Here is a 27,676-nt window from a genome sequence, read left to right as displayed (position 1 = left end):
TACGAGTTGTTATATATTGTATATATCGAGTATACCGTGAAATTATTAATCGTATTCTAATGCTTTTTTAATGTGCAATTATGTTACTAACCTGTCCTTGAGTTTCATATTGTCCAATTCCACCCACTCCAAACTGTCCTTGACCACCGACACCAAATTGACCTTGTCCCTGACTAATAAGTTGCCCTTCACCCTGTGACACTAACTGTCCTTGACCTTGACTAACAACTTCTCCTTGTCCTTGGGAGATTAAAAGGCCTTGACCTTGGCTACCATACTGTCCTTGACCAATAACCCCTTGTGCGCCAATGCCTTGGCTACCAAACTGTCCTTGTCCAGCAATTCCTTGTGCGCCGATTCCTTGAACTGCAAGTTGCCCTTGTCCACCAATTCCTTGTGCACCGATTCCTTGAACTGCAAGTTGTCCTTGACCACCGTTTCCTTGTATGCCAAATCCTTGATTACCTATGGCTCCTTGACTGCTTACTCCTTGGGCACCAATGCCTTGAACACCAATTTGTCCTTGTCCTCTAGAGAAAGCATTGGTCACTTGCGATCCAGCTCCTATTTGACCTATGAGTAAGAAATAAATACTTAAGTCAATAAGTTCAAATAGATTTGACAGAAACAATAATTATAGAAGAGAATTCATTTTCATCATATTAAGGCAAAATACGCTTTTGACAATAGATCAGTGCTGGCTCACTAAACTGTCCTACTTGGTCATTCGATTTTTGTACAATAACATAGTTTACACTTTTTATTAACATAGCAGATGTTTAATTTCATATTGTTTACTAAAACAAACAAAAAATAAAATTTTTTTGGCTGGGAATCGTATCGCTATTAATGAACGAAATAAATGAATGTAACCCGTTTAGAAACACCGTCGTTATGTACGTTCTAAAGAAATATTTAAAAAGTTCTCTTTTGTGATATCTCCGAAGGTTTTTGAGTTACTTTAAATTTCTGCTTATCTGAAGATTACTGGTTTTAAAAGACTTACCAGCATTGCCTACACCAATCTGTCCTCTGCCGACTTGTGAGTATTGTCCCTGTCCACCAACACCAATTTGACCAGTTCCTAGCTGAGTGTATTCACCCTGATCGACTACTCCTATTTGCCCAACTCCTAACTGTGTGCCTTGGCCGACAACGCCAGCTCCGATTACACCTTGACCAACTAGCCCAGATTGTCCTCTTCCTACTTGTGAGTATTGCCCTTGACCAGCTAGTCCTACTTGTCCTACACCAACTTGTCCTTGTTGCCCTACTTGGCTTACGCCAACTTGTCCTTCTCCTAATCCTATAAGGTTAGTTTGGCCTGTGCCGATTTGGCCTCCGCCTACTTGTCCTACACCCAAAGTGCTTTGGCCTTGTCCTAAAACTCCCACTTGTCCTCGTCCAGTTTGAGAGAACTGTCCTAGTCCGGCTACTTGTCCTACGCCTAGTTGCCCTTGTCCCACCCCAACGGCTTGGCCTACTCCGACTTGACCCCTTCCAACTTGAGAGAACTGTCCTACGCCCAATTGGGTATTTACTCCTTGACCGACAATGCCAGTTTGTCCTCGTCCTATTTGTCCATATTGTCCCTGTCCTACTACACCGATTTGTCCACGACCACCTTGACTAAACTGTCCTTGGTTTGCTACACCGATTTGCCCTCTTCCTACTTGACCATACTGTCCCTGTCCGACTACACCGTTCTGTCCTACGCCCAATTGGGTGTTAACTGCTTGACCGGTAACACCAATTTGACCTCTTCCTACTTGACCGTACTGTCCTTGACCGTATTGGCCGACACCTAGTTGAGTGGCATCACCTTGTCCTACTAAAGCTACTTGTCCTCTTCCAAATTGACTTCCAAGACCAACTTGGCTCTTTCCTACTTGAGAAAATTGGCTTTGTCCGACGACTCCAACTTGTCCTCGGCTTCCGAGGCCATACTGACCTTGTCCGCCCTTAGAATATTGGCCTTGGCCGCCCTTGGTGAATTGACCTTGGCCGCCCTTGGTGAATTGACCTTGGCCGCCTTTGGTGAATTGACCAACTCCTGGCGTCGGTTTTGGTATGAATGGAATGGTGGTTGTGGGGAAGCGTGAAACTGGACTAGTTGCGAAGCCTGTTGGTACTGTAGGTTTTGGTGTCGTTCTGTGGGATAAATATTCAGTATTCAATAATTGCGGTTAAGACCCACAACATTAACTACACCTAAAAGAAGTTACGTATTCGTAAATCATATCATCCAACATTACGAATTAAGAAAAAATAATCATCTAAACGTTTCTAGTCAGCCTAGTCTAAGATAGAAACAGTTTGCGACGTTACTGTAACCTTAAACGTACCTGAAGTTTCCAAAGATAACAGATCCAGTGGTAGGTGGGGTGACAGGTCTCACATTGTTGGAACTGCCGCGGCTATCAGGAACGTATTTTCCGTCATTGCCTCCAAAAACTCCGGGAACCCATTTGCCCAATTGGTTGGTGGGCCAGGGGTCAGTGTAGAATGGATCACGACAACATTTTCCTAAACGACCAGTTTCTATATCTCTGCAGTCCTGTGAATTACAGTTTTACTAAATAAAATATATCAAACAAAAACAGTATATTATCAGCCAAGGGAGCGTTCAAGTATTAAGTAAGTATAAGTATAACGTCAAGCAATTTTTGTAGATTATTGACCTCTCCCCCCCCCACCTTCATGTAACGCGCCGCAACGTGTTCTGTACCCAAGTACATACAGTACTAAAAGTTATAACCAAGTATAGTAAAACGTTTCGTGACCACCTAGTGACTCTTTATACCTAAAAGTTACCATTATGTGGTGTAAAGTACTGAAAAGTTGAAAATAATATTAACAATAACGCGTAAATTAATCCCCGCCCCGCATCGTAACGTTTTACAAAAGGACCCCTCCCCGTCCAAAATTCGTAACGTAATACTTGAACGCTTCCCAAGTAGTATAACATAGAAAATTTACTTGAAAACTATTACAACTCTGTTCATAAAACATGGTTTGTAGGTTAGTCAAAGCGAAAATTAAAAAGACCTTAAAGAATCATATTACCTACTTTATAACAAAAATACTAACAGTAAGTGGTACTCTGTATGCGTCCTGGTCTCGTGAGAGGATGACAGATGTGTTCGAAATTACTCCTTCAGCGGTACAGAATTCGATTGGTGTACATTTTAGTGCAGCAGCGCAACCAGCTGGTATATCACCTGTGAGACAAAATATTATTGAATTAAATTTATTTAAATATATTACTTTCATGAACTTGGTAATTAATAGTAAACGCCTTTATTTAATTGTTACAGCGTTCGAAGCCTCGGAGGGTTTAAAGATATTATTAATAAATAATAGTTTAAAAAACTAAAAAAAACACGCTTTTAAAGCACATCAAACTAAAAAGTGAAAAATAATTCCTAATTTAGGCTGAAAATGGTGCCAAACTCTGTGCCAAGAGCGCCCCACGCTTTTTCACAATAATACCAGTATTTTTTGTTCATTACCATTTTCAGCCTAAATTAGGAATTATTTTTCACTTTTTAGTTTGATGTGCTTTAAAAGCGTGTTTTAAACTATTATTTATTTTTTAGTTTATTTTTTTTTATTTTTTTTTCGGATTATTGCATTGTCATCGATCTTTGACAGGTGCGCAAAATTTGAATAAAATCTGTCCGTTTAAAGTGGGTCAAAATCGAGTCCGAAGGAGTCGGTTACATACATAAAGGTGAAGCTAATATAAAGCGTGTAAAAATATACGTTTTGGTTTAGAAAACACGAAGGCCTGTTAAGTCTTACGAAAGTTAAAAATAAAGTAACTATTAAAAGTTCATGCTTATAACTTACTTGGTATCACCGGGACGGGTTGTCGAGTTGGTCCAGGTCTGTTTTGATCGAGAATAAGCGAGCCTTCTATGTAATTGGGATTCGGGGGCACGATTGTCTCTCTGTTGATCGTCTGCTCCCCAATGGGTGGTAAATAACCAGGTGCAGCTGTTGAGGTAATTGGGATAATTGGAGTAATCGGTCTTACGGTAATAGGACGTGGGGGAAGTGGGCGTGGAGTGATGATTGGTGGAGGGAAAGTAGATGGTATGATGTTGCTAGGTTGGTTTGTGTTGTCGATTGGAGGAAGGTAAGGAATACCAGGTTTTAGTCCAACTACACCTGGGCGGTAAATACCATTGTTTTCACTTCCCGCGGAAAATGAGTCGGTTTCGATTATGTTGGGTGTTGGTACAATTGGTACGTTTGTGCCAAGTCCTTTATTTGATTGGAAGAGGTTGGTCTGACCAAAGGTGTTGACGGTAGCGACTTCAAGACGACAGCAGATTTCAGTGCTGATGCTGCAGTACTGCTTCTGTAACAAAACCTTGAAATTTAATAATCTAATAAAATATTTGATGTCTAAATAGCTAACAGCGGTTTAAGGTCGATTAATATGGAGCTTTGAAGTGATGAAATTTAAAAAAAATCTAGAAGTTCAAGAGATCACTTCCTATAAATTTACTTATAATATCAATAAATTTTATAAATAGTTAATATTTAAAAAAATCATTCATTATGAATATCGGTGTCGAAACGTAAAAGCTTAAAAATATGTTGTGATCTTTGTACTATAACATTACGTAACAACATACAAAACACGAATTTGTCACATATCACAATATGTATATCTTACACTTTCGATATTAAGTACGCAATAAGCTAAGGGTCCATGGTTTAACGATTGTGTCAATGAAAAATATACTTTAAGTAACGAAACTAGGCTCTACTTTCAATTGTTATCATGAGAGGTCAGCTGATGGCACACATTTCTTGAACTTGACTAGTACAGTGACGAAGATTGGTGAACTTTGTTAATTAGCAATAGACAACTTAAATAGTTTTGACGCTAAATAAATTGCTACTAAACTAGACAGATTTAAAATTGTATAAGCGTCTATCAAATATTATTTCAAATATCTGAATTTTTAATTTTAGTAGAACAGTTTTGGTTCTTATCATGTATTATATTTTTAAAGGAAGTCGATGTTTGGTTTTGTTTTAGTTTTTATGTAAAAGATTAAAGAGATACAATGTATTGTATGTCTACATTTTTTTTTAAACTCACTCCAAAATGACCAGAAGAGTATTCACACTTCACAGCCGACAGCAAAAACACCTTGACCAACTAGCCTAGTTTATCCCTTTCCTATAATTAATTCTTAATGCCTTCTAAGACTAAACGTTATAAAGACGACTAACGAAATAAAGACATATGCAATATAAAATAAATTGTGTAAGCACATGTGTTCGCGACTGTGCATAAATGGACCGCAGGTTGCCAGTTCGATGTCCATCTGTCAACGTCTTGATAGAAATTTAATCATCTCAAGCGCACATGTCAGTTATGTAATCGACTTGCAAACAAGCTATTTGTATTTTCACCTTTAACTTGATTTATAATTTAAGTAATCTAATATATAAAATTCTCTTGTCGCGGTGTTTGTGGTTAAACTCCTCCGAAACGGCTTGACCGATTCTCATGAAATTTTGTGTGCATATTGGGTATAACTGAGAATCGGAAAACATCCTTTTTTTCATCCCCCTAAATGTTAAGGGTAGTCCACACCTTAATTATTATTTTTTTTAATTATTATATTTTATTAATTATTATTTTTTTATGATACAGCATTAGAAAATACACACAACCCTAATTTTCACCCCTCTACGATCAACCCCTATTATATATTATATACATGGAAAATATAATATATAACTATATATAAATAAACTAAAATACTTTGTAAAATTAAATTCGTTTCGCATAAGACATTGCAACGCCAAATACGATTTCGAAAGGTCGAAAGGCGCAAATTGAAAATCTAAACATCACATACAACTCTCAATCCTATTAAAATTCATATGAAACTGACAATGACAGCTGTCAAACATTTTAAGCAGCCTCTATTATCAATGCCTTTTCAATCGTTTTCAAAGCATGAGAAACCGCCATTTTCGCATCTTGCAACATCAAATGTCAAATAAATCAAGATGGCGTCTTTTCCGATAAGATTTATGTGATAAAATGTACCCAGGACCGTAAATAGTCGATCCAGCCTCTGTATTTGATTTAAGAGATTGTTAAGTAATAAAATTAATTATATGATAATATTGAATAAATATATGTTTTATTGAATAATTGGTTAGATTGAGATATCAATTATTGTTAGTAATAATTAATCGATGGTACGGGGATAAAGCTTAACATAAAATTAATAAATTGCTAAACTTCTCACCCCGTTTGAGGTTAAAAGTTCTTGTTTGTACTATAGTGTTTATGCCACGATATGCCGAAAAATATGAAGGTTGCTCTGCAAGATAGGATTAATTACTTTATAGTGTTTACAGCATTAAAGTTTTAAGATTTATTTAATATTTTTTGTGGCAAGAATTCAGGAAGACTTTTTAGGTATTCTAACGGAGTCAGCGTGTGGTAAGAACGTAACTAGGCATAAACTCACGAATGGATTTGCATAATAAGATAGTGCGAAATCTTTTTGTATACATTAAGCCTAAGTCAATGCAATTTTGAAATTATTTTGCAACGGGAAATTAAAATCGCTGCGTAATAAAGACCGCGTTATTACAAAATCTTGCCAATACATATTCTGATAACGCGCGAATAATTTAGTAATATATTCAAATCTCTAACATTACATTATTTGTTATATTGTATAAATATTTAGGAGAAATAGACAATTTCTAAAATTAAATTTGTAAAACCCGAATTCATCCATAGAATGTTCCATACTCCATTTACCATAATCTATAGTTTCAAAATGACCTTTGACAAGTGTCAAGAGTGTTGCAAGTAGGAAAATTTGAATACGTTGATTGATTATATGTTATCCGATTTAACATAATTTAAATACTTGTTTTATCAGTGATTTATCTACTGAATTAATGTTTATATGAAATACTTGTTAAGATATAATATTAGCTACTTAATGTTGGTATTTTGTAGTGGCGCCTCGTTCCATAGTTTAATTAAAACTAGTTTCGTTATACGTTTTGTAATAATAAAATAAATACTGTACCTAAATTTTTGGAATTTTTCAGAGTTGTTTATGGTCTGTTATGAAAAGAGATAACCAGTATTTGTCCAGATTTTTTACCATTAACTCTATAAAAACGAATTATTTATCGATTAATTTCAGTCAATTTCAATCTAGTTTAAGTCTGGTTAATACAAAAACTCAACACACAGAGTATACCCAATAATAATGCATAGTTATAACTACTATTAAAGTATCTAAAAATCATTAGTTTAGTTTCGTGAAGTTGGTCCTTCACGAAACGGAGGAAATTTACAATTTAAAATTGTTTTTTTTCCAATTATATCGTGGTTTGGCTTCATATTATCTAATAATTTATTTTCAATACACGCCTAAAATGTCTATACCCCTATCGTTGAATACATTGACAAAGTCATGGTATAAGAATAATCTAGATTCTTAAACCTATTATGCACTTAGTGTGATTACGATGCCATTTAAAATACTATTACTAGGAAACAATTGTATCCAATCGTGCGTTTAATTCATGAGAAATTAATACCGATTGTACTCGAATACAATGTAGAGTACGCGTCCACCATTATGTATTGATAATCATTATTACGCCAATACAATATTGAAAAACAAAGAACTTTAATTGAGAAATTCTGTACAGATTCAAAATCTTTTTTTTTAATGCTCTGTCATCTTCTAATTCTGAAGCTATACCACGAATAATACGAAAATTAGAATAGGTAACGCTAAAGCTTATAGTATGGAAATCTTTAGAAACGCTCCGAGATTTGGTTGACGTATATTTGGATTGTCTATACCTACATAATATGATCTGTCAATATTGTAGTAATGTCTCACTGACTATCGTAAAGTTTGTGCTATAGCCTCTGATAAAAACAATTCAAACGAAAAATTAGTTCAGGGAATAGTAAGTTTTCTATTTTATTCCGAAAACATAACCTGTTACATAGTTTTATACATGTCATACATAAAGCGCGTTCTGTTCATGTCATTATCGCAATGACAGAATATGTTACTACTACGGTAAGTCTATGTAAATCCTAAAATCAATATTTCAATGATTTGCTGTCCTTCTTCAGCTCAATATATGTCCATCTTTATAATATGTATTTAAAGCGAACCATGCAGACTGGACGCAATGGCTCAAGAGATTTTGACGAAGACTGGTAAAGGTTCTTCGTTCTTCAGTCATTCTTCAGTTCACGGAAAATATAATACTAAACTGGCATTTTTAGTAAATATATTTATAACAATTGTTTTCAGTATTACGCAAAAGATAAAATGTAGCCGCTTACTTCTACAAAAACAACCAAATGGGATACAATGCTGCAAAAATTTGCCTGTCGTGTACGTGTTTTGTTTTTGCTGACATGGATTTGTTCGCAATTAGACATTTTGATACAATAATTCCAAGGACATGTTATTTAAAAAGTGATTATTTTGTTATATAATTTTTTAACCGTGTGACTTAGCGTTTAGTAATTAACCATTGTTTTTAATAATTATGTTAATGCAATCGTTTGTTTTGATTACATCCTGTTTTATGTAATTAGTTATGTAAGACACGACCGCTTGACCATACTATGATTTTAAAAATTGGTACCTTTAATTTGGCATAGTATTTATTACATTCGTCAGCCTGTTAAATATTTATAATGGATAACCAGCCATATTTTTTTTAAAGTGAAAAGTGTTGGCCTAGTGGCTTCATCGTGCTACTCTCATCCCTGAGGTCGTAGGTTCAACCACCAGCTGTGCACCAACGGACTTTCTTTTCTTTCTATTTACCAGTCGTTCAAACGGTGAAGGAAACCGGCTTGCCTTAGACCCAAAAAGTCGACGGCGTGTGTCAGGTACAGAGGCTGATCACCTACTTGCCTATTATATTTGAAAAATTATCATTAAGCAGATAAAGAAATCTGAGGCCCAGACCTAAAAAGGTGGTAGCGCCGCTGAATTATTTTATTTATGTTTAATATTAAAATATTATATTTTATTTAATTAAAGACTTCAAATATGAACGTTGAACAACTAAAAGTAAAAGAGTGATGCATTATTAAAATTAAACTAAAAATGGTTTATTTAAAATTGCATAATAATTGTACCAGTGAGACGCCGCGTTGGTTTACTAGCTATATAAAGTGACCAAGCCAAACAAGTTTTCTTGTATACAGAAATATTTAGTGAAAAGATAGCGAATCACTAGTGAAGTAATACCTACGTAAATACCAATCTTTTATTATTGTCAATGGACATGACACCTTTGGACAGTCAGCAAAAGTTATCATAAAACCTTTTTTCAAAGGGTATATATAATATTAATTTAATTACATAAGAAACACGTATCCCAGGATGTAGCAAGAATTGTATTTTTTTTAAATAAATTGTCTAAGCACAAATAAGTAATTTAAGTGTAAGTTCTAACGTTATTTACTAAAAAGAATATTTAACGTAAGAAAGTGTCCAATGACACTATTTACAGTCTCTATTAAGGAGAAGACACTATGTTGTTGTGTACTATTTTTTCCCTACCACTGTTTAGCACTAACATGCACTCACTGGGCCCGTGGTGTCCAGAAGTAAGAATAATATAAATAAAAAATGAAGCAAGTTAAATTAATTTATGATTACGTTAATATAAATTTAAAATATACAACTGCTATATGATACAGCTTATGTATAAATGTATGTAAGGTATATACAGGTAATGTATATAAGGTATATAATATATATGTTTATGTATAAATGTATGTAAGTTACATACATTTATACATAAACATTTTACAAAGTCGTAAAATGTTTTTTAAACAAAACATTATTTAACATTTGTACGTGGTACGATTATAATCTGCATTTTTAAATCATTTAAATTTCGCAAACGCAAATTTTAGTATCTTAATGGATCTGCTTTATCTTATTTACAAAAAATATAATTAAATGCATAAAACAATCAAAACCAAAAAGTCCTTGCAATTATTTCATAATTGTGATAAAGATTTTCAACTAGCGAAACATAGATGTCACCAATAAATAATCAAATTTATCAATTCGCTTGTCCTGCCGACGCTACTAGAAATCGCGATGTCCTTATGTTTACATGTATGTTGCAACACGACACACTAAACTGCTGACCCCTTGCCTCTTAACAATATTATTTATATGGAATCCGGTCGGGAATCGAACCTGCTTATCACGTGACCGGTTATTCGTAACTTTTAATCGTACTTGTTTGTTGTATGTGTTTTGGTTTTTATGTTTAGTTACTTTGGTTTAAGCCCTTTTCAGGCCCGGGTGTAACATTATGACACGAAATACTTTAAAGCTACTTTTTCGTTAAGCTTAATGCTTTCCTAACGAAAGCTCTGCGTTTAGGATTACTAGGTAGGTACTCTAGGTAATCCTTGTTCCAATATGGAATATTATGATAATTCCCGATTTCTAATTGATTTTTGGATACATATCATGACTTTGAATGCAATATTTTGAATGCCAACTGTATTATGTTAAAAATAAATAATGAGTCTGTTACTTGTTTATATTATTTATATTTATTCATTGTATAATAAAACCATGCAGTGTATTTAAACAGACAAAATTTTGTTACGCTAACTTGATAATTATAATCAACTAAACTCTATTTCCTCTATGATTTAAACGTTAACCGTCTTTAAGTTCGATTAGTATGAAATTTGATGTTTTTTAGGAAAAAATATCGTTCAAAACGTTCAGCACACTACGGATGTTTGATCTCTTGTGTATGCATAATTGCATAATAAATAAGACGTGATTAAAACGTTAACAGCAAGACAAATAGCAGCGTTAGATTTTTATTTTAATACGTACACCCATCACTATTCTGACCGCTGCGGAAACTGCGTAACTTCATGCAGCAATGGCATTAATGGTCACATAGAACGTATACTATGTAAAAGCATAGCATGCCAAACTTTTGTTATGAAATCTTTGTAACTTTTAAATGTCTTGATCAATAGTCTGTATGCAATGACATAGATAAGATAATATGTTTTCTATAGAAATGATTTATGACAGCGGAGAACCGTATCGTAATCAGGCCGTATCATATAGCTCTATTATTCATTAAACATATGAAAAATATAAAGAAAGTGAACAATGTATGACTGAAACTAACCAAATAAGTGCTCATTGATTCTGATATTTTATTCATATAAAGTCATAATATGCGAAGTAACGTATGCGTATTATAATAATAGAAAAAACACGTATTTTTGCTCAATTCATAACAAAATAAAGCCTAGCCTGAAAATTATTAATGAAACAGGCAGGCATACAGGGTAACACCGAATACTTTCTTCAGATTGTTTTCCCGCCAATCGAACCCACGGTCGTGTATTTACACTTGTATAAAGCGCCTAGAGGACACAAGCGTTGGATAATTATCCTTCAAAGCTTTTGTGTATACATTAAGGAAGGATATAGAAACTCTTATGGAATATGAATATTTTTCACATGCAATCAATATTTATTCTATTTGACCTTTGCTGTGTTATGACACTTGACATTTCTAACAAAAGTCTTATTTTTTGATTACACCATGTCAGAAGGTCAGAGTTAACGAGTGAATAACGAGTAATCGATAGTTAATTAACGATTACGGAAATTTAACAATGGCTTGCATTTATTTATTTTAATTACTAATTCTACTTTAAATACCTCTTAATGCGTAGGTATATACGTACAATATACATGCATCATACTAAACATACACCCTTGTAGTCTGAAAAGATAATATTACTATAATTACTTGCTTTAAAAGCATAGACCACAGACTCTATGGATGACCTAAACCCCTGACTAAAGCTATATTGTTTATATTATTATTATTTATCTATGTAATAGGAGACAAACGGGCATGAGGCTCATCTGATGTTAAGTGATACCGCCCCCCATGGACACTCACATTGTCAGAAGGCAAGTGCGTTGCCGGCCTTTTAAGAATTGGTTCGCTCTTTTCTTGAAGGACGCTAAGACTTTATAACTAACTTTACGTTTTTTTAACTAAGTTTCTATGCCTAGACTATCATTGTTTAGCTTCAATCGCTCAGTATCGCAATATTTCATACATTGAAGTCTGCACAAAGCACTAACAGAGGATTACTCATTAATATAATATTCTATCCTTTGTATTTCTCTGATCTTTTAACATAGGAATGCAATATATCAAAGGTTAGCATCATGCATAATATAAAGCCTTCTGTAAATAAATCACAAAAGCGTCGAATTTAGGCCGATCACGAATAATAATAGGATATGTTTAGCCTTTCGTGAGTGACATTTCAAGATGTTTCATGATCTATGGTGAAAATTAACAGAAAGTCTATAGTGTCATAGTATTTTTATTTTCTTTTGCTACCATGGTATAACATATTCGAAAATGATTTGTTTCAAAACTCTGAATTTTGTTATATTCAATTTTTACTTTAAATTCTTGAATTGTATTTAAAACAAAAGCTAAACTTTGATTATTTAATGATGGATATTAATTATTTTTGTAACTGGAAGAAGTCGTGACTATCAAAAATGAAGTTCAGCGGTATTGGACCCATTTATAATTATGTTTTCCAATGAATGGGACAAACGTCTCTGCGGTCGACTATACGAGAGCTGTTGGAGCCTACTAATACCTATTGAATTAGTGGATGCATTGCCGGCATTTTAGGTACGCTGAAATTGGAGGTCAAGAAATATTAGTTTGTGACTAATCTTACCTTAGTATTCGCCTGAAGAACGTTAGCTCCGTTGCTGTTTACAACTCCATTGTTACACTGAGCCCTGGGTACACATATGTAGCCCTGGCCAGCACAGGTTTGCTGCAAGTCACCACCGGAAGTATCTACGTTGCCACTTCCTTGGAACAGCTCATCAATGTTTTGTTGAGTTTGCTGAGAAAAGTCAAAGTCTGACGCCTTTTGTGCTGTTTGGACTAGGTTTACATTCGATCCACCTGCACCGATCGGTCTTACACCTGCTCCAGCATAGTTTGTTCCAAGACTTGAAGCGCCATAGTTGCCCTGAGCACCGAAACTTGACTGGGCACCAAAGCTGTTAGATCCAGCCGCATAGTTTCCAGCTCCCGCTGCTACGTTTGTTTGGCCTAAGCCAGCTCCAAATCCAGCATTTTGTGCTCCGTATGCTCCAGCATTTTGTGCTCCGAAAGCTCCAGCATTTTGTGCTCCGAATGCTCCAGCATTTTGTGCTCCGAATGCTCCAGCATTTTGCGCTCCGAATGCTCCTGCATTTTGTGCTCCGAATGCTCCAGCATTTTGTGCTCCGAATGCTCCAGCGTTTTGCGCTCCGAATGCTCCAGCCTTAAAGCCGCCGTTCAAGAAGGGGTTCTTGGCTAAATCCAAGTCTCCCTTTGAACTGTATGAGGATTCGAAAGATGATGATGAAGATTGGAAGTTTGGTTTTGTGGCTACGTTCGAAAAGTCTCCGTTCAAGAACGGGTTCGCTGCTAGATTTAGGGCTCCGCTTAAGCCTGAGCTTGAGCCTGAGCTTGAGCTGGTGAAGCTTGATTTGCTGAACTTTTCAAAGTTACCATTTTTAAATGGCCCATCTTGGTTCATCCACCAGAAGGGGTTTGCAGCCAGGGTTCCAGCGGTCAGGAAGTTGAATTCATTGCCTGTGTCTGCTGCTTCTGCAGCTTTAAAGGCGTTGGCGTTTCCATACCTTTGGACGACTTGTCCGTCCTTAACTTTAACACCAGCACAACCTTTTTCGCTGGAGCATCCTTCGAAAGACTGCTGTGTGTGAACTTCAGCACCTGGTAATGCTTGAAGCGACGCTAACACTTCTTTGGGAGACTTAATGTTAAGGGGTCCACATGTACTACATCTTTCTAGTCTCTTCTGTGGTTCTGATTCTTCAGCCTCAACGATTGGTTCTTTGGTTTGTGGGAGTTCCTTAACATCTTCTATGTTCTCAGGGTGTGCTTGTACTGCTAATAGCAGACTTATCGCCACCACTGTTTGAAGTAGTGGCTTCATTTTACCTGAAACAAAAAATAATAATTATGACTCAAATTATACGATCAATGAGCGAAGAAAAGTGTGTATTGTAATTCCTTAATATAAGTATTTTACACTCTATAAAATTTATACCTACATAAAAATTTAATATATTTGAATTTCGTTCTTAAAACAGGTAGGTACTTTAACTAACTTATTAACATCTGGTTAAAAAAACCTCAAAAGTCACAAGACCAATAGTTCAAGGCTAAAGCTTAAACTTAATTTATAATTATAAGCCTTAAGTAAATGAAATAAAGTATATTTTTAATATACCGTAGCGCTGAATTGGACTCAGAAAATAAATACATCCTATTTTGATTCCTAAAAGTATAGCAATAAGAACCATTTTAAAGAGATTTTTTGTTCGTAGCATTGCTAAGTTCAAGTTAAGCTACGCCTACACTATGAGCAATGTTATAATTTTAACGACGTGAAAAATAGCGAAACCTTTAAAAGCGATAATCAAAATTTTGTTCATAACTGTGGATCTGTAACTTTTTTATTTATCTGTGATATGTTTCATATATATAGAATTCGATCAAAATAGTGTTATTTATATTTTATTTCCTCTAAAAAAAATAACATTGTTATAGAAAATACTACATCTTGCGAAACTTGAGACAATGGTAAAAGCACCAAGTCATTGTTTGTTTTGTTTGAAGCGCGGCATCCAAAATTAAAATAGCCATGATGATCGCCAACCTTCGCAAGGATATTGCACTATAAGAAGAAGAAGACATCTTGCGAACGCTTCGAGAAATCATCATATTGCAGGGTAAATACTTATTATAAAAAAACAACTATAATTAAAATTTTATCTCAAGAACGACTATATCAGCAGAATTAAAATACCTAGTTAACGTACATTCATTCTAAATGCCAACTACGCCGAATTAGGAAGCAAATAAAAAATATTATTTATTCTATATAAAAAATATCTCTAGTGTAGACACGCCCAATCTACGAGCTGTATCTCGAATAGGTTATGAGAAGTGACATACAATTACATCATACGTACATAATTAACATTTTTTATGTTTAACTTAGTTAAATAATGGTCAAAACCGGTGATTATATTATATATGAATAATATTTAAGAATTTATTAGGTAAATGATTCGTTATAGGAAATGGCAGCTTTACGAGATAAATTACGCTTATATATGTTATTAGCAGATTAAATATATCTATGTAGACTTTAAGAATATATAATAATTGTTTTATGGTGTATTTATATACACATAATACACCCGCATGATTTGTTTTAGTTGAATTTTTTATTTGAATATTCCTATGGGGTAAAACCTGAAGTTTCGGTCCGGTTATCAGGTATTGACTTTTTTCAAGAGGTTATAGTAAATGTATGGATACTATTTCTCTCTCTCGCACCCTTCGCAGGGTGCCCATGTAATGGGATTTTTAATTAGTTGGTCAGGTAAAGTGTAATGTCTCATTTATGTGGCTGTAGGTACATAAAAGATGGAGCCACCTCCAGGAAAATAAACGTGGGTAGACCACAAAAGCGATAGGCTAACGACATCATTAAGGTTTATGTGGTGATGGATGGAGGAAGCAAAGAACTGATCCAAATATAAAGTTCAGGAGGAGTAATGGAAATAACAATGACTAACGAAGACACGAAGACTTTGATTTATTTATTTTTATAGTATGGAATTAAAGTGGCTTTATTATTATTATACCTGTAGTTGCATGTAAAAAGCTAAAAAATTACCGCATACATGAAATGTGTATAAACATACTGTCATTAGTACATGGGATCCAAACGAAGTTGTGGGCATCATTGCGTAAACCGCCTTGTTATGCTGCGTAAAAAATACACAGAAACAAATATTGCAAATGAACACTTCAATCATTTGATTAATTATGATTGACCTTTGCTATGTAAGAAATATCGTGCTCGACCAAGAATACTATGTTTTTAATAATCTGTGACACACGTTGGGAATTTATTAATTTTGTTTATTCTAACGATTTTGAGGAGAAAAACAAAACAAAAGTTCATTAGAGATTGATGAAGGAATCTGAGGTTTGTAAGCAAAAAAAAATACTACGGGTAAAGTGTAATTTTAATTTCTCTAAACAACTTATAGCTGACTTTCAAATTAATTTAAAGGAAAAAACCCGAGCAATATTCAATGTTTCAGTAAAGACGACCCTATATCTGATATTATTACATTATTTTTAAATTACACAACTGTTACCTACAAAGAATATAAGTGTATTCGATCTATTGGATATTATCGGAAACGAGAATGTAATGTTACAATGAGTGTATAAAAATCAAAGGGCTCATGATGGCTTCAAGTGTAGGAACATTGCGCTGCTAATAATTAACTGAAATATGTAACTTAACTAATGTTACATTACATAAACTCACGTATACCATAGAAAATATTTAAACTTTTTATCTATACTTCGCCGTGAATGTCGTACTAATAGAATTTGAGACAAACTGAAACGTGTAATCCTCTCATCCTAGCAGACCTTATTCAAAGTCATTGAGACCTACGCAAAACTAAATATGGCATGACTAAGGCTGTCTGTTCGTCAATTTGTTTAACACCCACCTCACCCATATAGGGCGGACACACTTCTGTGTCTGGTCCACATTTGGGAGGGTAATAATTAAGTATACTCATATTAAGGTTAAGTAAGTTACACAGCAGCAGCCTACATTTAAAAAAATAATAAACCTCTTTGTTTTTTGAAGTCGTTCAAAAGTATATATAAATGAGATTAGCTACTGTTTTCGTCCGATTTGAAATAGAAAAATGATACAGTATGGCTATGCTATTTCCAAATCCATACTGAAGCGTGAGTCTTTTCACTTTCAATACTACCATTTCCGGCGTAATATTTATATATTTCTTCACACGTACTAAGTGCGTAAGTATGAAATATATTTGTTATCTTTAAGGAATCTTTGTTATTTGACATTTATAGTATATAAGTTATTTCTTTATTACGACAATAGAACCTTCACGTATGTTTGTCTGTCTCATTACACATGACCTCTGCAAGTGTTAAAGTCAAATATCGAATTTTTCATGGATGACTCAGTCGTACCTTGATCGAGCCTTATTGATTTTTTAAATCAAACCAAATATTTAAACGTAACCAATTTGGAATCATCAATAATAAGTAGCCGAAATTTTTCGACATCAACAATAAATCCATACTTATATTATATATAAATATTTGTATATTATATATATTAAGCTGGTAATAATTGGCAGCGCTGTATCGCTTTTGCTTTAAATTAACTTGAAAGCTTTTTTTTTAATTGAAAAATCGGACAGGAGGCTCTCCTGATGTTAAGGGATACCGCCGCCCAAGGACACTCTCAATGCCAGAGGGCTCGCAAGTGCATTGCCGGCCTTTTAAAAATTGGTACTCTCTTTCCTTGAAGGATCTTAAGTCAAATACTGGAAATACTTCCGTGGGTAGCTGGTTCGACATAGTGGTAGTGCACGGCAAAAACTGCCTTAAAAAACGCTCAGTTGTGGAACGACGGACGTCGAGGTGATCCGGGAAAATAGTCGGCTATATGCTTTTAGTATTTTTTCTAGATCGATCCGATTCTCCATAATAATTTTTGTAATGTGATTGTTTAATAATTCAACAAAGTGTTAATAAATAAAGTGTATCATTCTAAGTTGAAACAACTTGTTAAACATGGAAATACGAGCAATATCTTGAGGTCGTTGAAAGTTGTATGACATAATAGTATGGATGTCATCTATGTGGGTGGAACATGAGCATTTGATTGAATCAAGCCGTTGAATCACTTTATCTTCATTATAATAAATTCCATGGTGTAACTTTAAACTATATTGATATAATTCAATCAGATTACTTGTTATATATGCTGAAAGATGAATACTATGAATTAACTAATAATATCAGAGCAGTCGTAGGTTCGATCCCCGGCAGTGCACCAATGGACTCTCTGCCTATGTGCGTATTTAACATTCGCTCTAACGGTGAAGGAAAATATCGTGAGGAAACCAGTTAGCTATAGACCCTAAAAGTCGACGGTGTTACAGGCAACGGAGGTTGATCACCTACTTGCCTATTAGATTGACAAATGATCATGAAAGAAATACAGAAATAATATCACGGTAATATCCCATCATTCAAAGCACAATTTCAAAATTAACCAAATATGAAATATTAATATAAATTCTTTGAAATATAAATAATTAGAGCTTTTATAGTATTTAGCCTATCAAGTTATGTAAGTTTATTTAGTTTATTGTAAATAAGCCCAATTTTATTTCAATAAATTATAAGCTATGTTATAAATTAATATGTATTGTGTGATAGAAACTGCGACCTAAGACCAAAATAGTTTAACAAAAGGCCAACTTGGTATGGGTATGGTCACGTGACCAAACGTGAGCTAATGTCATTCCCATACAATTATTTTACACAAGCTGGTGCCCGCGACTTCGTCTGCGCAGGATTCGTATTTGGAGTAGCTTATATTAAAGAAAGAACAGAAATAATATTTTGACATTAACATTATCGCATAAATATTTTTTTGGTCGCATTTGAAAAATGTAATAGCCTGACAATATTACCTACGTAGGCCTATAGGTAGCTACTGCAGTATGCCTCTATAAAGTATTTTATATTAACATTTTAGTCATACATTACATGTGTAACTCTGGCGGTTTTGGCAGCTCCAGAATAGCTCGCAGATGGTAGATTCTTTTCTACTTACTTAATATTTTGGACAATTCACACTATAGCTTTATAAATTGTAGCCTATGTGTTCTTCTGATGTATAAGCTATATTATTCTAAAGTTTCATTAAAGTCCATTCAGTAGTTTTTACGTAAAAGAGTAACAAACATCCATCCATGTTCACTTTCGCGTTTATAATATTAGTAAGATTACGATGGCAGATCTATCGCAAAGTTTTTGTATAACCCCAAAATTCGTAGTTGAGACTTAGTCTTAAGTTTGATTCCTCAATGACAATGACATACGTGAGTAATACTTCTAGTATCTAATTTCTCATATTTCTTTTTAAATTATCCTACTAAAGTGTATTTTTCTTTGTAATACACAAAAATGGTGAAAACGATATTGCGAATGAAATGTTTATACTTATCTCCTACTTATATTCAAAAAGTAGCTGACCTTTTGCTCCCGAACCAAGCGCTTTAAATTTTTATTCGTTTAATATTATAATTTTTATATTAATGCTTTTGTCTTTTCCAAGGTTTATCTTCTTTGTTTTTGATCTGGTTTTATTTTTCATATTAGTAATTTTTATTCTAATCGTGCAATAATCTACATATAGCCAAAATTGTTACTCGTTCTTGGGGCATATATTTATGCGCCTGCGTCATTTATGCCTTAATATACCATATACCTTCTATCCCTAAACAATTTAGCTGGGACCATGGAAATGCTTTAAGGAAGCCACGATGGATTTCTGTTCGAATTTTTCTACATCTACAAGAGTATCGACTGAGCCGTAGTGAAAAATGGAGAGAAGATACAATATCATTGAGAAACTGGTTTCATACTTGATCGCCTTACGCAAGGCCGTGCAGATGCATCGAATATTATTGAAATTATATAAATGAGTTCTTTTTATAAGAAATTTCACTTTTTACGATAATATTGGTAGTACAATTTTCAGGTATAAACTTGTTTTTGATCGCTCGTGTACAAAAGACAGACTACTCGCGATTCAATTAATGCATTTTTTGAATTCCTTTGTTAGTGACACAAGTACAGTGCGACAATATAAAAGAATCTGATTTTAAAAAGTATAGGCCAACAGGGGCTGATACATAAATTCTTAGTAAATAACGTTAATACTAACTCACTCTGTACAGAGAGATACAGAGAGAGAGAGTACAGGTCAGAGATGTAAGCGTAATTTCATTGGGAACATTTCTTGATTTTATTACGAGACATATGGCAGATGGTCAAAATCGGTAACTGAATGGACTGGCCCAAAAAGACAAAGAAACAAGGGCAGTCCAAAAGACAATGTGCCGATGAGGTTGGAAGAGTAGCTGGCAAAAAAATGTATGAAGACGGGAAAAAATAAAATAGGGTGGAAAAAGTTCGCGGAGGCCGAACAGGAATTCGGGAGAAGTCCTTAGAGTAATAAAATGGTATATATATATATTTTTGTATAATGTATAAATAAGATGTGGATAAATAAAGGCTTTTTATTATATCACGAATTGAATAAAATTAGATCGTTGACAAATAAAATCAACAGTGCAACACCGAATGGAATCCATCGAAAAACAATTTAAAAAGCTACGCAAATAATTTAAATTTATTTTCTGGCGTTTAGCCATGGAATGTGAATACATAATTGAATTTCAATCAATTATACAATAGGTGAGGTTAATGCCTCGAAGGATATTAAAAAATACCAAATATGCAAAGATATTATATTATAAATATTTAATATCGCCAAGTATACAGCCTTAATATATACAGAAATATAGATGTGATATATTTTTTTCGGATTTTAAGGCATGCATCCTCACAGAAAAGCGTAAGAAAGTAGATCTAAGCTTTCAGCTTTAGCTTTAAAAAAGCATGGGCAGTGTTTTGTTGTAAATAGTTATTATTTTAGATAACATTATTATGAATTAACATTAAAATTAGTGGCGTGAATGAAGGAAAAAGATTTGGATATAATATTATGACAAGATTACACAAGTATTGAACTTAAACCAATTAATTTAATAAAATAACGAAAAAGCTCATAAGTTTTATAGAAGTTTAATATGTATAATGTATATGTTCTGGAAACAGAACCGAATAACTTTCTATGTGTGCCTATAATCTACAAAACCACTATTCGTAATATGAAACACAGGTGAAGATTGCGACACGATCACCTTGATATTATTTTTATTAATATTTCTAATAAAATTATGAAACTCAACTCCATATTTGGTCTCATTGTGTTATGTAAAGGACGCATTCCAAACAAAAGATGTCAACTGGTTTCTATAATTCATTAATGCTTGTTTAGGAAATCGGTTCACGGTAGTATTTGTTTATGAAAAGAGATCTGTTGTATATTTTAGTGTTAGATTTTAGTTTTGTTAGATAAACTTATATATTATACTATCAACTTATATATATATAGGTACTATCAATGTCAACGTAAAATTAGAAGCATTTAGCATTTAATGTGTAATAAGTGACGTTGTGTTATCTAAATTTTTAATTTGAATGTAAAAAAGAAGTTTTATTCGTGCAGCAGTTTCGTTAGTTGGGTTGATTTTTTTTCCTATGGTTGTGACATTAGCGGATATTGAGGGTACATACGGGGTTTGGGCGCTGAACAGAGCTTGGGACATATTTCTAATGAATCATGGAGAAAAGGATTTTCAAATGGATATAATATGGATTATACCCACTAAGGATACACCAATTAATATTTGTCTCTGGTTTTTTTAAAGCTATTTTTATATATAAACACATTTATATAGACAGACTTATATAATTGTAAAACTATAGTAATTCAATGTTTATAGAATTGCATATTTTCACATGTTAAACTTTACATAACTACTCTTTGAATAACAATTCTACAAATCATATTGATGTATGCTATAATTATTAACTTTGCATTTATGTATTTGCTACTCGAACACTCTTTTCACTAAAATTTATAATGCTTTATCGCTTCTTTGAAACATAAAACTTGATATGGGGCTGGAAGAATCAGATGATAGACTGACTTCGTAATAAAAAATATTTACTTAATAGCTCCAGGGTCCGCTATCACTATTGAATTACATGCTGCAGTATATAATATACAATAAAAAAATATTTATAATAAACATGTAATTTTCGCCCTAAAGTTTCCCTAAATTTATTTGTAAAATAGTAGACTATTTCGGCCAATACTGGTATTATGTATTCTGTGTAGCCATAAACGAGACAATTCAAATGATAAAACAATCTATGGATTGTCAAAATGTTCTGAATGTCCAAAGAGGTTTTCCCAACAAATCCTCATTTACATAAATCGACATCCGGCACACCGTGACGTCACATATGTCGTAACAACACTTTTATATGAAAACAACTTAAAAGTTTTACTAACAATAAATTTTTACACCTCTGTTATATAAACGCCAGTACATTCGTGAAAATAATAAAAAATATTCAATGTTTCGCATCAATTATTATTGCTTCTTTTATATAAAAAAGCGAGTGATAAAATGTATTTATTATTAAGATTCATACTACTAGAATACTCAAAAGTTATTAAAGGAACTAATTAAATTTTAAATTTGTATGTAATTTACAAAATTAGAGACATTTTGCAGAGTTATGAAAAAAATAAATTCATGGTAGTGTTATCCAAATTTTATATAAGTATTACATATTAATTTTTCCGTTAAAAGTTAGAATTAAATATATAGGAGCTTGTTACGTACTAGTAAAACTCTGTTTGGAGGCTTCATACACAATTACAAATAAATACACTACGAAATTATAGAATAAACAAATTTCAATTGACAATTAAGATTTTTAGAAATCTTTATACAAGTTTTGCGTATTAAACTAACAACTTTAATAGCGAGTAATCTATCTCTAGTAACAGTAATGTTAAAATATGAAATTCCTTTTTTAAGGATGTGATTTATACAATACTAACAGACCGGCCAAGCGTTGCTGTGCTAAGGTTTTTGTTATATTACAAAGTAGCAAACTATTCAAGGGAAACGGTAGGAGAACACCAGTCATGGGGACCACCATGCTTTTTTGGTGGTTATGCCATTAAATTGTAGATTATGTGAAACGTTGGTACTTTCAACACAGCGCCATCTGTTATAATTGTGACTATCAAATAATAAACAAATAGTTTGCAATAAAATATTGTGGGTATAAATTGAGGTGTAAGCTATCCTATCTTTTAAGTTGGATCAAACTACACACGGTGTGCAAATTTGATTGATATCGGTTCGGTAGTTTAGGAGTCCATAGCGGACAAACAACGTGACACGTAATTTATATATATTAAGATTAATCGTGTAAATACAACAACCGCTCCCTCTAGCGGGAACTGAAAACGTATTCACATTAGGAACATTTTTATTTATCCATTGAAGGCCTACAAATATACACGAATAACAATCTTAAATTAATCCAAGTATTAATTTATAAAATGTTTTCAACAAGTAACAATTAATATTGATTTATATTTCTTAATATATGACTGAATGACACCTGGGCGGGACGCTTATTTACGCGTGCACATACAAAAGAGCAAAGCAAATAGTTACGTTAAAACAAAATTATCACTTTTGTAAGTGCTTGTAACGAAAATACCTGTATGTTTGTTAATATTACATAACGTCAGCAACAAAAGGGTCACTATACAGCGTGTTCTGAAATACGTTTCCGTCTGCGGCCTCATTTTAAATATATACAGGAATGTTTTGTTTTGAGAGATATTTGGTCTGTTTTAGTAATAGTAGTTTATCCCTTAAACTACTATTTACCATGACGAAATTTTTCGTGTTATTGCTCTTGTATGTAGCTTGAAAGGGATAAATAATAAAAATATGTATTATAGTAATATGAGCAGTATTGGCCTAGTGGCATCGGCGTGCGACTCTCATCCCTGAGGTCGTAGGTTCGATCCCGGCGGTACACCAATGAACTTTCTTTCTATGTGCGCATTTAACATTCGCTCGAACGGTGAAGGAAAACGTCGTGAGGAAACTTGCATGCCTTAGACCCAAAAATTCGACGGCATTTGTCAGGCACAGGAGGCTGATCACCTACTTGCCTATTAGATTGAAAAATTATCATGAAACAGATACAGAAAGAAAGGTTGTTACACTGATTTTTTTGTTGGTTAATAAGTATGTTGATTGAAAGGAAACCGGACTCTGTACTACTTACAACAAAACCCCATAAGCGACACATCACTAAGCCCAGCTCTTGTATTGGTTTAGAGCCATAAAAAGAATCATATTTGAAGAGAAATTGAATTAAAGACAAGATGTGAAAATTTGCTTAGCATCCAATATTTAAAATGCGTAAAATTTGTTGTGTGGATACGATTAATTACATCCAAATTTAACATCACGAACAAAAGAGTTAAACGCGGCCCGAGGCTATCTAAAATTATGTAAGTTTTCAATTATATAATTCTTACAACTTTTCAATACTATTATAAACTTAAATTAACTAATTTAAACTCAACTTTTTTACAAAGCGATTTCAACTTGTTAATAAATAAATAAAATACCAATAAAAATATAATACGACTATTGTTGAAAGAGATTCCTAAAAAGTATTTTTATTTATTTTGGCACCAACAGGCATTGCAAGAGACGATGGAAAGTGGCCGGATGGGATGTCCTGGTCCCTTGGAAGATGGGACAGGCTTTGGTATGGGATGCTACTTGTGTGGACATGTTTGCCCCGTCTCTCCTCCCTCGGACAAGCATAAAACAAAAAAGCTGGGGAGGCCGAAGAGCAGGCGGAAATAATAAACGACTCTAACATAAGAGTAGTTCCTCCAACTTCGATTTTGTTCCCTTTGGAGTAGAGACTCTTGGGCCATGGGGTTAAAGTGCACAGGCGCTAATTAAAGTTGGGGCCTGGTAGATAGTGACCCCAGAGCTGGTGCTTTCCGCGCTCAACGAATAAGTATCATACAGCGGAACTGATGCCAGCATTAAGGTGCCAGAGGGACCAAACTTTTAAATCTATTTATTAATTTTTATTATTTTTAAGAAATGTAATAATATTATTATAGTTATAATTTACGTTACTCAAATCCAGATATATTTCCGCAATAATTATATGTATTTATTTTTAAGGTAGGTAAAAATATTCGCACGTTGAATTGTTTTACCTACCCTTGAATTGAAACCTTATCTAACCACAGAACATAAATAAAATGTTCTTTGTGATCGTATAATAGTTGAGGTGAATTCGTGGTCACATAGGAATAATATCTTACTATATTGAGTCAAAGTCATATCAGATTAAGCCTACGCTAGGTGATTCAAGTATAATCCAAGGTTTAAAATTATTATAATATTGGTCACATTTCGGTCCTTTAATCGTTTAGGCATCACTTGATTCCTGTGAGAGTCCGATTTTTACGATGTCTTACAACGTACGTAACGTACCGTAACGTACAAGTTATGTTCTATAAAATAACCTGTAAATTTATGTCTTCTATGAGATAGAAACGCGATAATAGGTCCTGTAAAAATCGTCCACAATATAGACACTTTTTGAATTTCTTTGTAAAAAAATTTGAAACATTGCAGCTGAATTGAAGTTGTATTCGTAAGCACAAACCTTAATGTTAAAGCCTTTTCACTCTTCTTTTTTTGAAAACGAAAATGAAAGTTTAAAACACAGGACATGTTCTGTTTATTTTATTTTGTGTAAGTATTCATTATATTTTTTTAAAGACTTAAAATAATATGTTTCAAAATTGCGCTTGTTGATTAAATAAAATAATAATATTATCATCGATTATGAAAGTAAAACTTAAATATTTTTATTTTATATATTATTAATATTATCGAAAAATAGTTTCCTTTCTTCTTCTCTCTAGAAGATAAAATCCCGTTTTCATACCTAGCCTTAAGAAGAAATGCATATTTTATTTAAATGCGTAATAGATTCATCGCTATAACATAAATATTCATGGGAAACAATTTTATTAGTCTAGATAACATGAAAAATATTAATTAAACTTGAAATTATACCGAAATTGTGTTTCTCAAAAATTAAATATAAAATACCCTCTATATTTTTCTTTTAAGCTTGCAATGACAGCCGAAAAATTCTTAAGGATAAAAAAATTACATCTTGAACACATATTGTCGTCAGTTATATTTTTTCTATGTAGGTAAATGTGTTAACCACGAGAAAATCCATTCCTGCTATATCACAATAAAACGAAAATCATTCAATAAAAAAAAAGCTTTGCGAACTTTCTTCACCATAGAACTACCTAAAGCCTTGTTTCATGAAGATGCCGCCCTAGCTTTTAATCACGATAGATAAACTCTTCAAAGCACAAATGAAACCTTATTTCTAAAATGCATAGACAACTTACGTTTACGCACAGGACACTAACTGGTAGTCACAACACACACAACACAACACTGAATAGTTCTGTGCTCCGTCTGAATATTTAATACTTCAATGACGTCAGGAAACCCCCTCAGAACATTATGATATCAACCTCGCGACAGAACACACCTATCTTTTATACGAAACATCGTTTGACCTTTGCAGCGAACGCGGCGCTGACGAGACCAAAAAAATACCCGAACTTTCAGCGTTTAAAAATAGCTTAAAATGGTGCTCATTTGCATAAGCCACTTGGAAGGATACATCGGTGATATTTCTGGATTAAGCGTAATTAATTAACGATTCGCGACTGTACATATATTATGAAGAATCAGATTATGTCGTTTTATTTATTATTGTGAACGTTATGTTAACTAAAATATTGATAACATTACAGGTATTTAATGATGTGTTCCTGCACAACCTTATATCCCATATATAGAAATATACTGTAAACTTTTATTAAAATCAATTGCCGAAATAAATAAAGAAAAAGCAAAAAGAAGGAGACGTGAATGTCATTTTTTTAGGTGATTTTATTTCACACAATTACAAATAAGTTAATAACAAAAGAAGCATCTCAGTTCGGATGAATTGGTTACGTACTTATATGAATATGTAACCTATTTAAATAATAATAAACTTAATCTCTCTTACGTGTTTTAGGTAAGTCATAGCTTACTTACCTAATCACAAGAATTCGTTGGTGAGATTTTAGGTTACGGGGCTACAATCACATGACATAAATTATAAACTTTGCATAATCTATGATTCAACGATAAAATTGGCGCCAATTTATGTCATTAAATTAATAACAATTGTTCGTGTTATTAATTGATGCAAATGTAACAATTGAATGGAAACATTTGTATTTTTTATTCATCAATTACTTTACGGAAATAATATTCTAGACTTATTGTTGTATTATTACTAAAGGGATATAATCAACTTCAGCTCATCGTTATCGCATCTAGCGTAAAACCAGCAGGCGCTGCGTTTATGGCGAAACCTTTATTGTTTTTGGTTGTAAAGCTACCTCGTTACGTATAAAATTTCAAATAACAGACACAGAAATGTGTACCTATCCTCCATTGATACAAGATGTCAAGCGTGGTTAATATAAACGCTCTTGTTTTATTCAAATTGTTTTGTAAATCCTATTTCTCGGTTTAAGGATGTAAGAACCCTTGTTTCCTATAAATGTGTATTTTGAGGCCAGTAAGTCCTAATAAGTAAGTTGGTAAGTCAAGAGTTCTTAGATATAGCAACTATATCTGGGCTGAGTTTAAGTTTCAAATAACGGGAAAAATCTATTTAAAAAAGCTTTTGCGAAGTAATCTTTCAGACAAAGCTGTTATGTCAAAATTCAATGAAGAAAGAGTAGACACCTTATATAATTAAATTAAAA

The 27,676-nt window shown here is 33.3% G+C and overlaps 1 protein-coding gene across 3 annotated transcripts in view; it reads right to left on the bottom strand.

Annotated features, from left to right (window-relative positions):
* Nucleotides 1-26,380, bottom strand: part of LOC125055288 — a 43,928-nt gene extending 17,548 nt beyond the window's left edge. The window contains exons 1-8 of one of the 3 annotated variants that reach the window (XM_047657683.1): nucleotides 26,252-26,380; nucleotides 13,426-14,112; nucleotides 12,830-13,353; nucleotides 3,853-4,366; nucleotides 3,091-3,221; nucleotides 2,346-2,557; nucleotides 1,007-2,151; nucleotides 92-573 (exon numbers count right to left, since the gene is read on the bottom strand). In XM_047657683.1, coding sequence (XP_047513639.1) covers nucleotides 92-573; nucleotides 1,007-2,151; nucleotides 2,346-2,557; nucleotides 3,091-3,221; nucleotides 3,853-4,366; nucleotides 12,830-13,353; nucleotides 13,426-14,107 — 3,690 coding nt within the window. In that variant the 5' untranslated portion in view covers nucleotides 14,108-14,112; nucleotides 26,252-26,380. Of the gene's footprint in view, nucleotides 1-91; nucleotides 574-1,006; nucleotides 2,152-2,345; nucleotides 2,558-3,090; nucleotides 3,222-3,852; nucleotides 4,367-12,829; nucleotides 14,113-26,251 lie in introns of all 3 variants that reach the window. The other 2 variants (XM_047657682.1, XM_047657684.1) reach the window with 2 other exon arrangements.
* Between the last annotated feature and the right edge of the window lie 1,296 nt (nucleotides 26,381-27,676).

Source organism: Pieris napi, chromosome 13, assembly GCF_905475465.1.
Source record: "Pieris napi chromosome 13, ilPieNapi1.2, whole genome shotgun sequence".
Taxonomy (NCBI): domain Eukaryota; kingdom Metazoa; phylum Arthropoda; class Insecta; order Lepidoptera; family Pieridae; genus Pieris; species Pieris napi.
The sequence above is the reverse complement of the archived record's forward strand: the minus strand, read 5'-3'. Positions and strand labels throughout refer to the sequence as shown.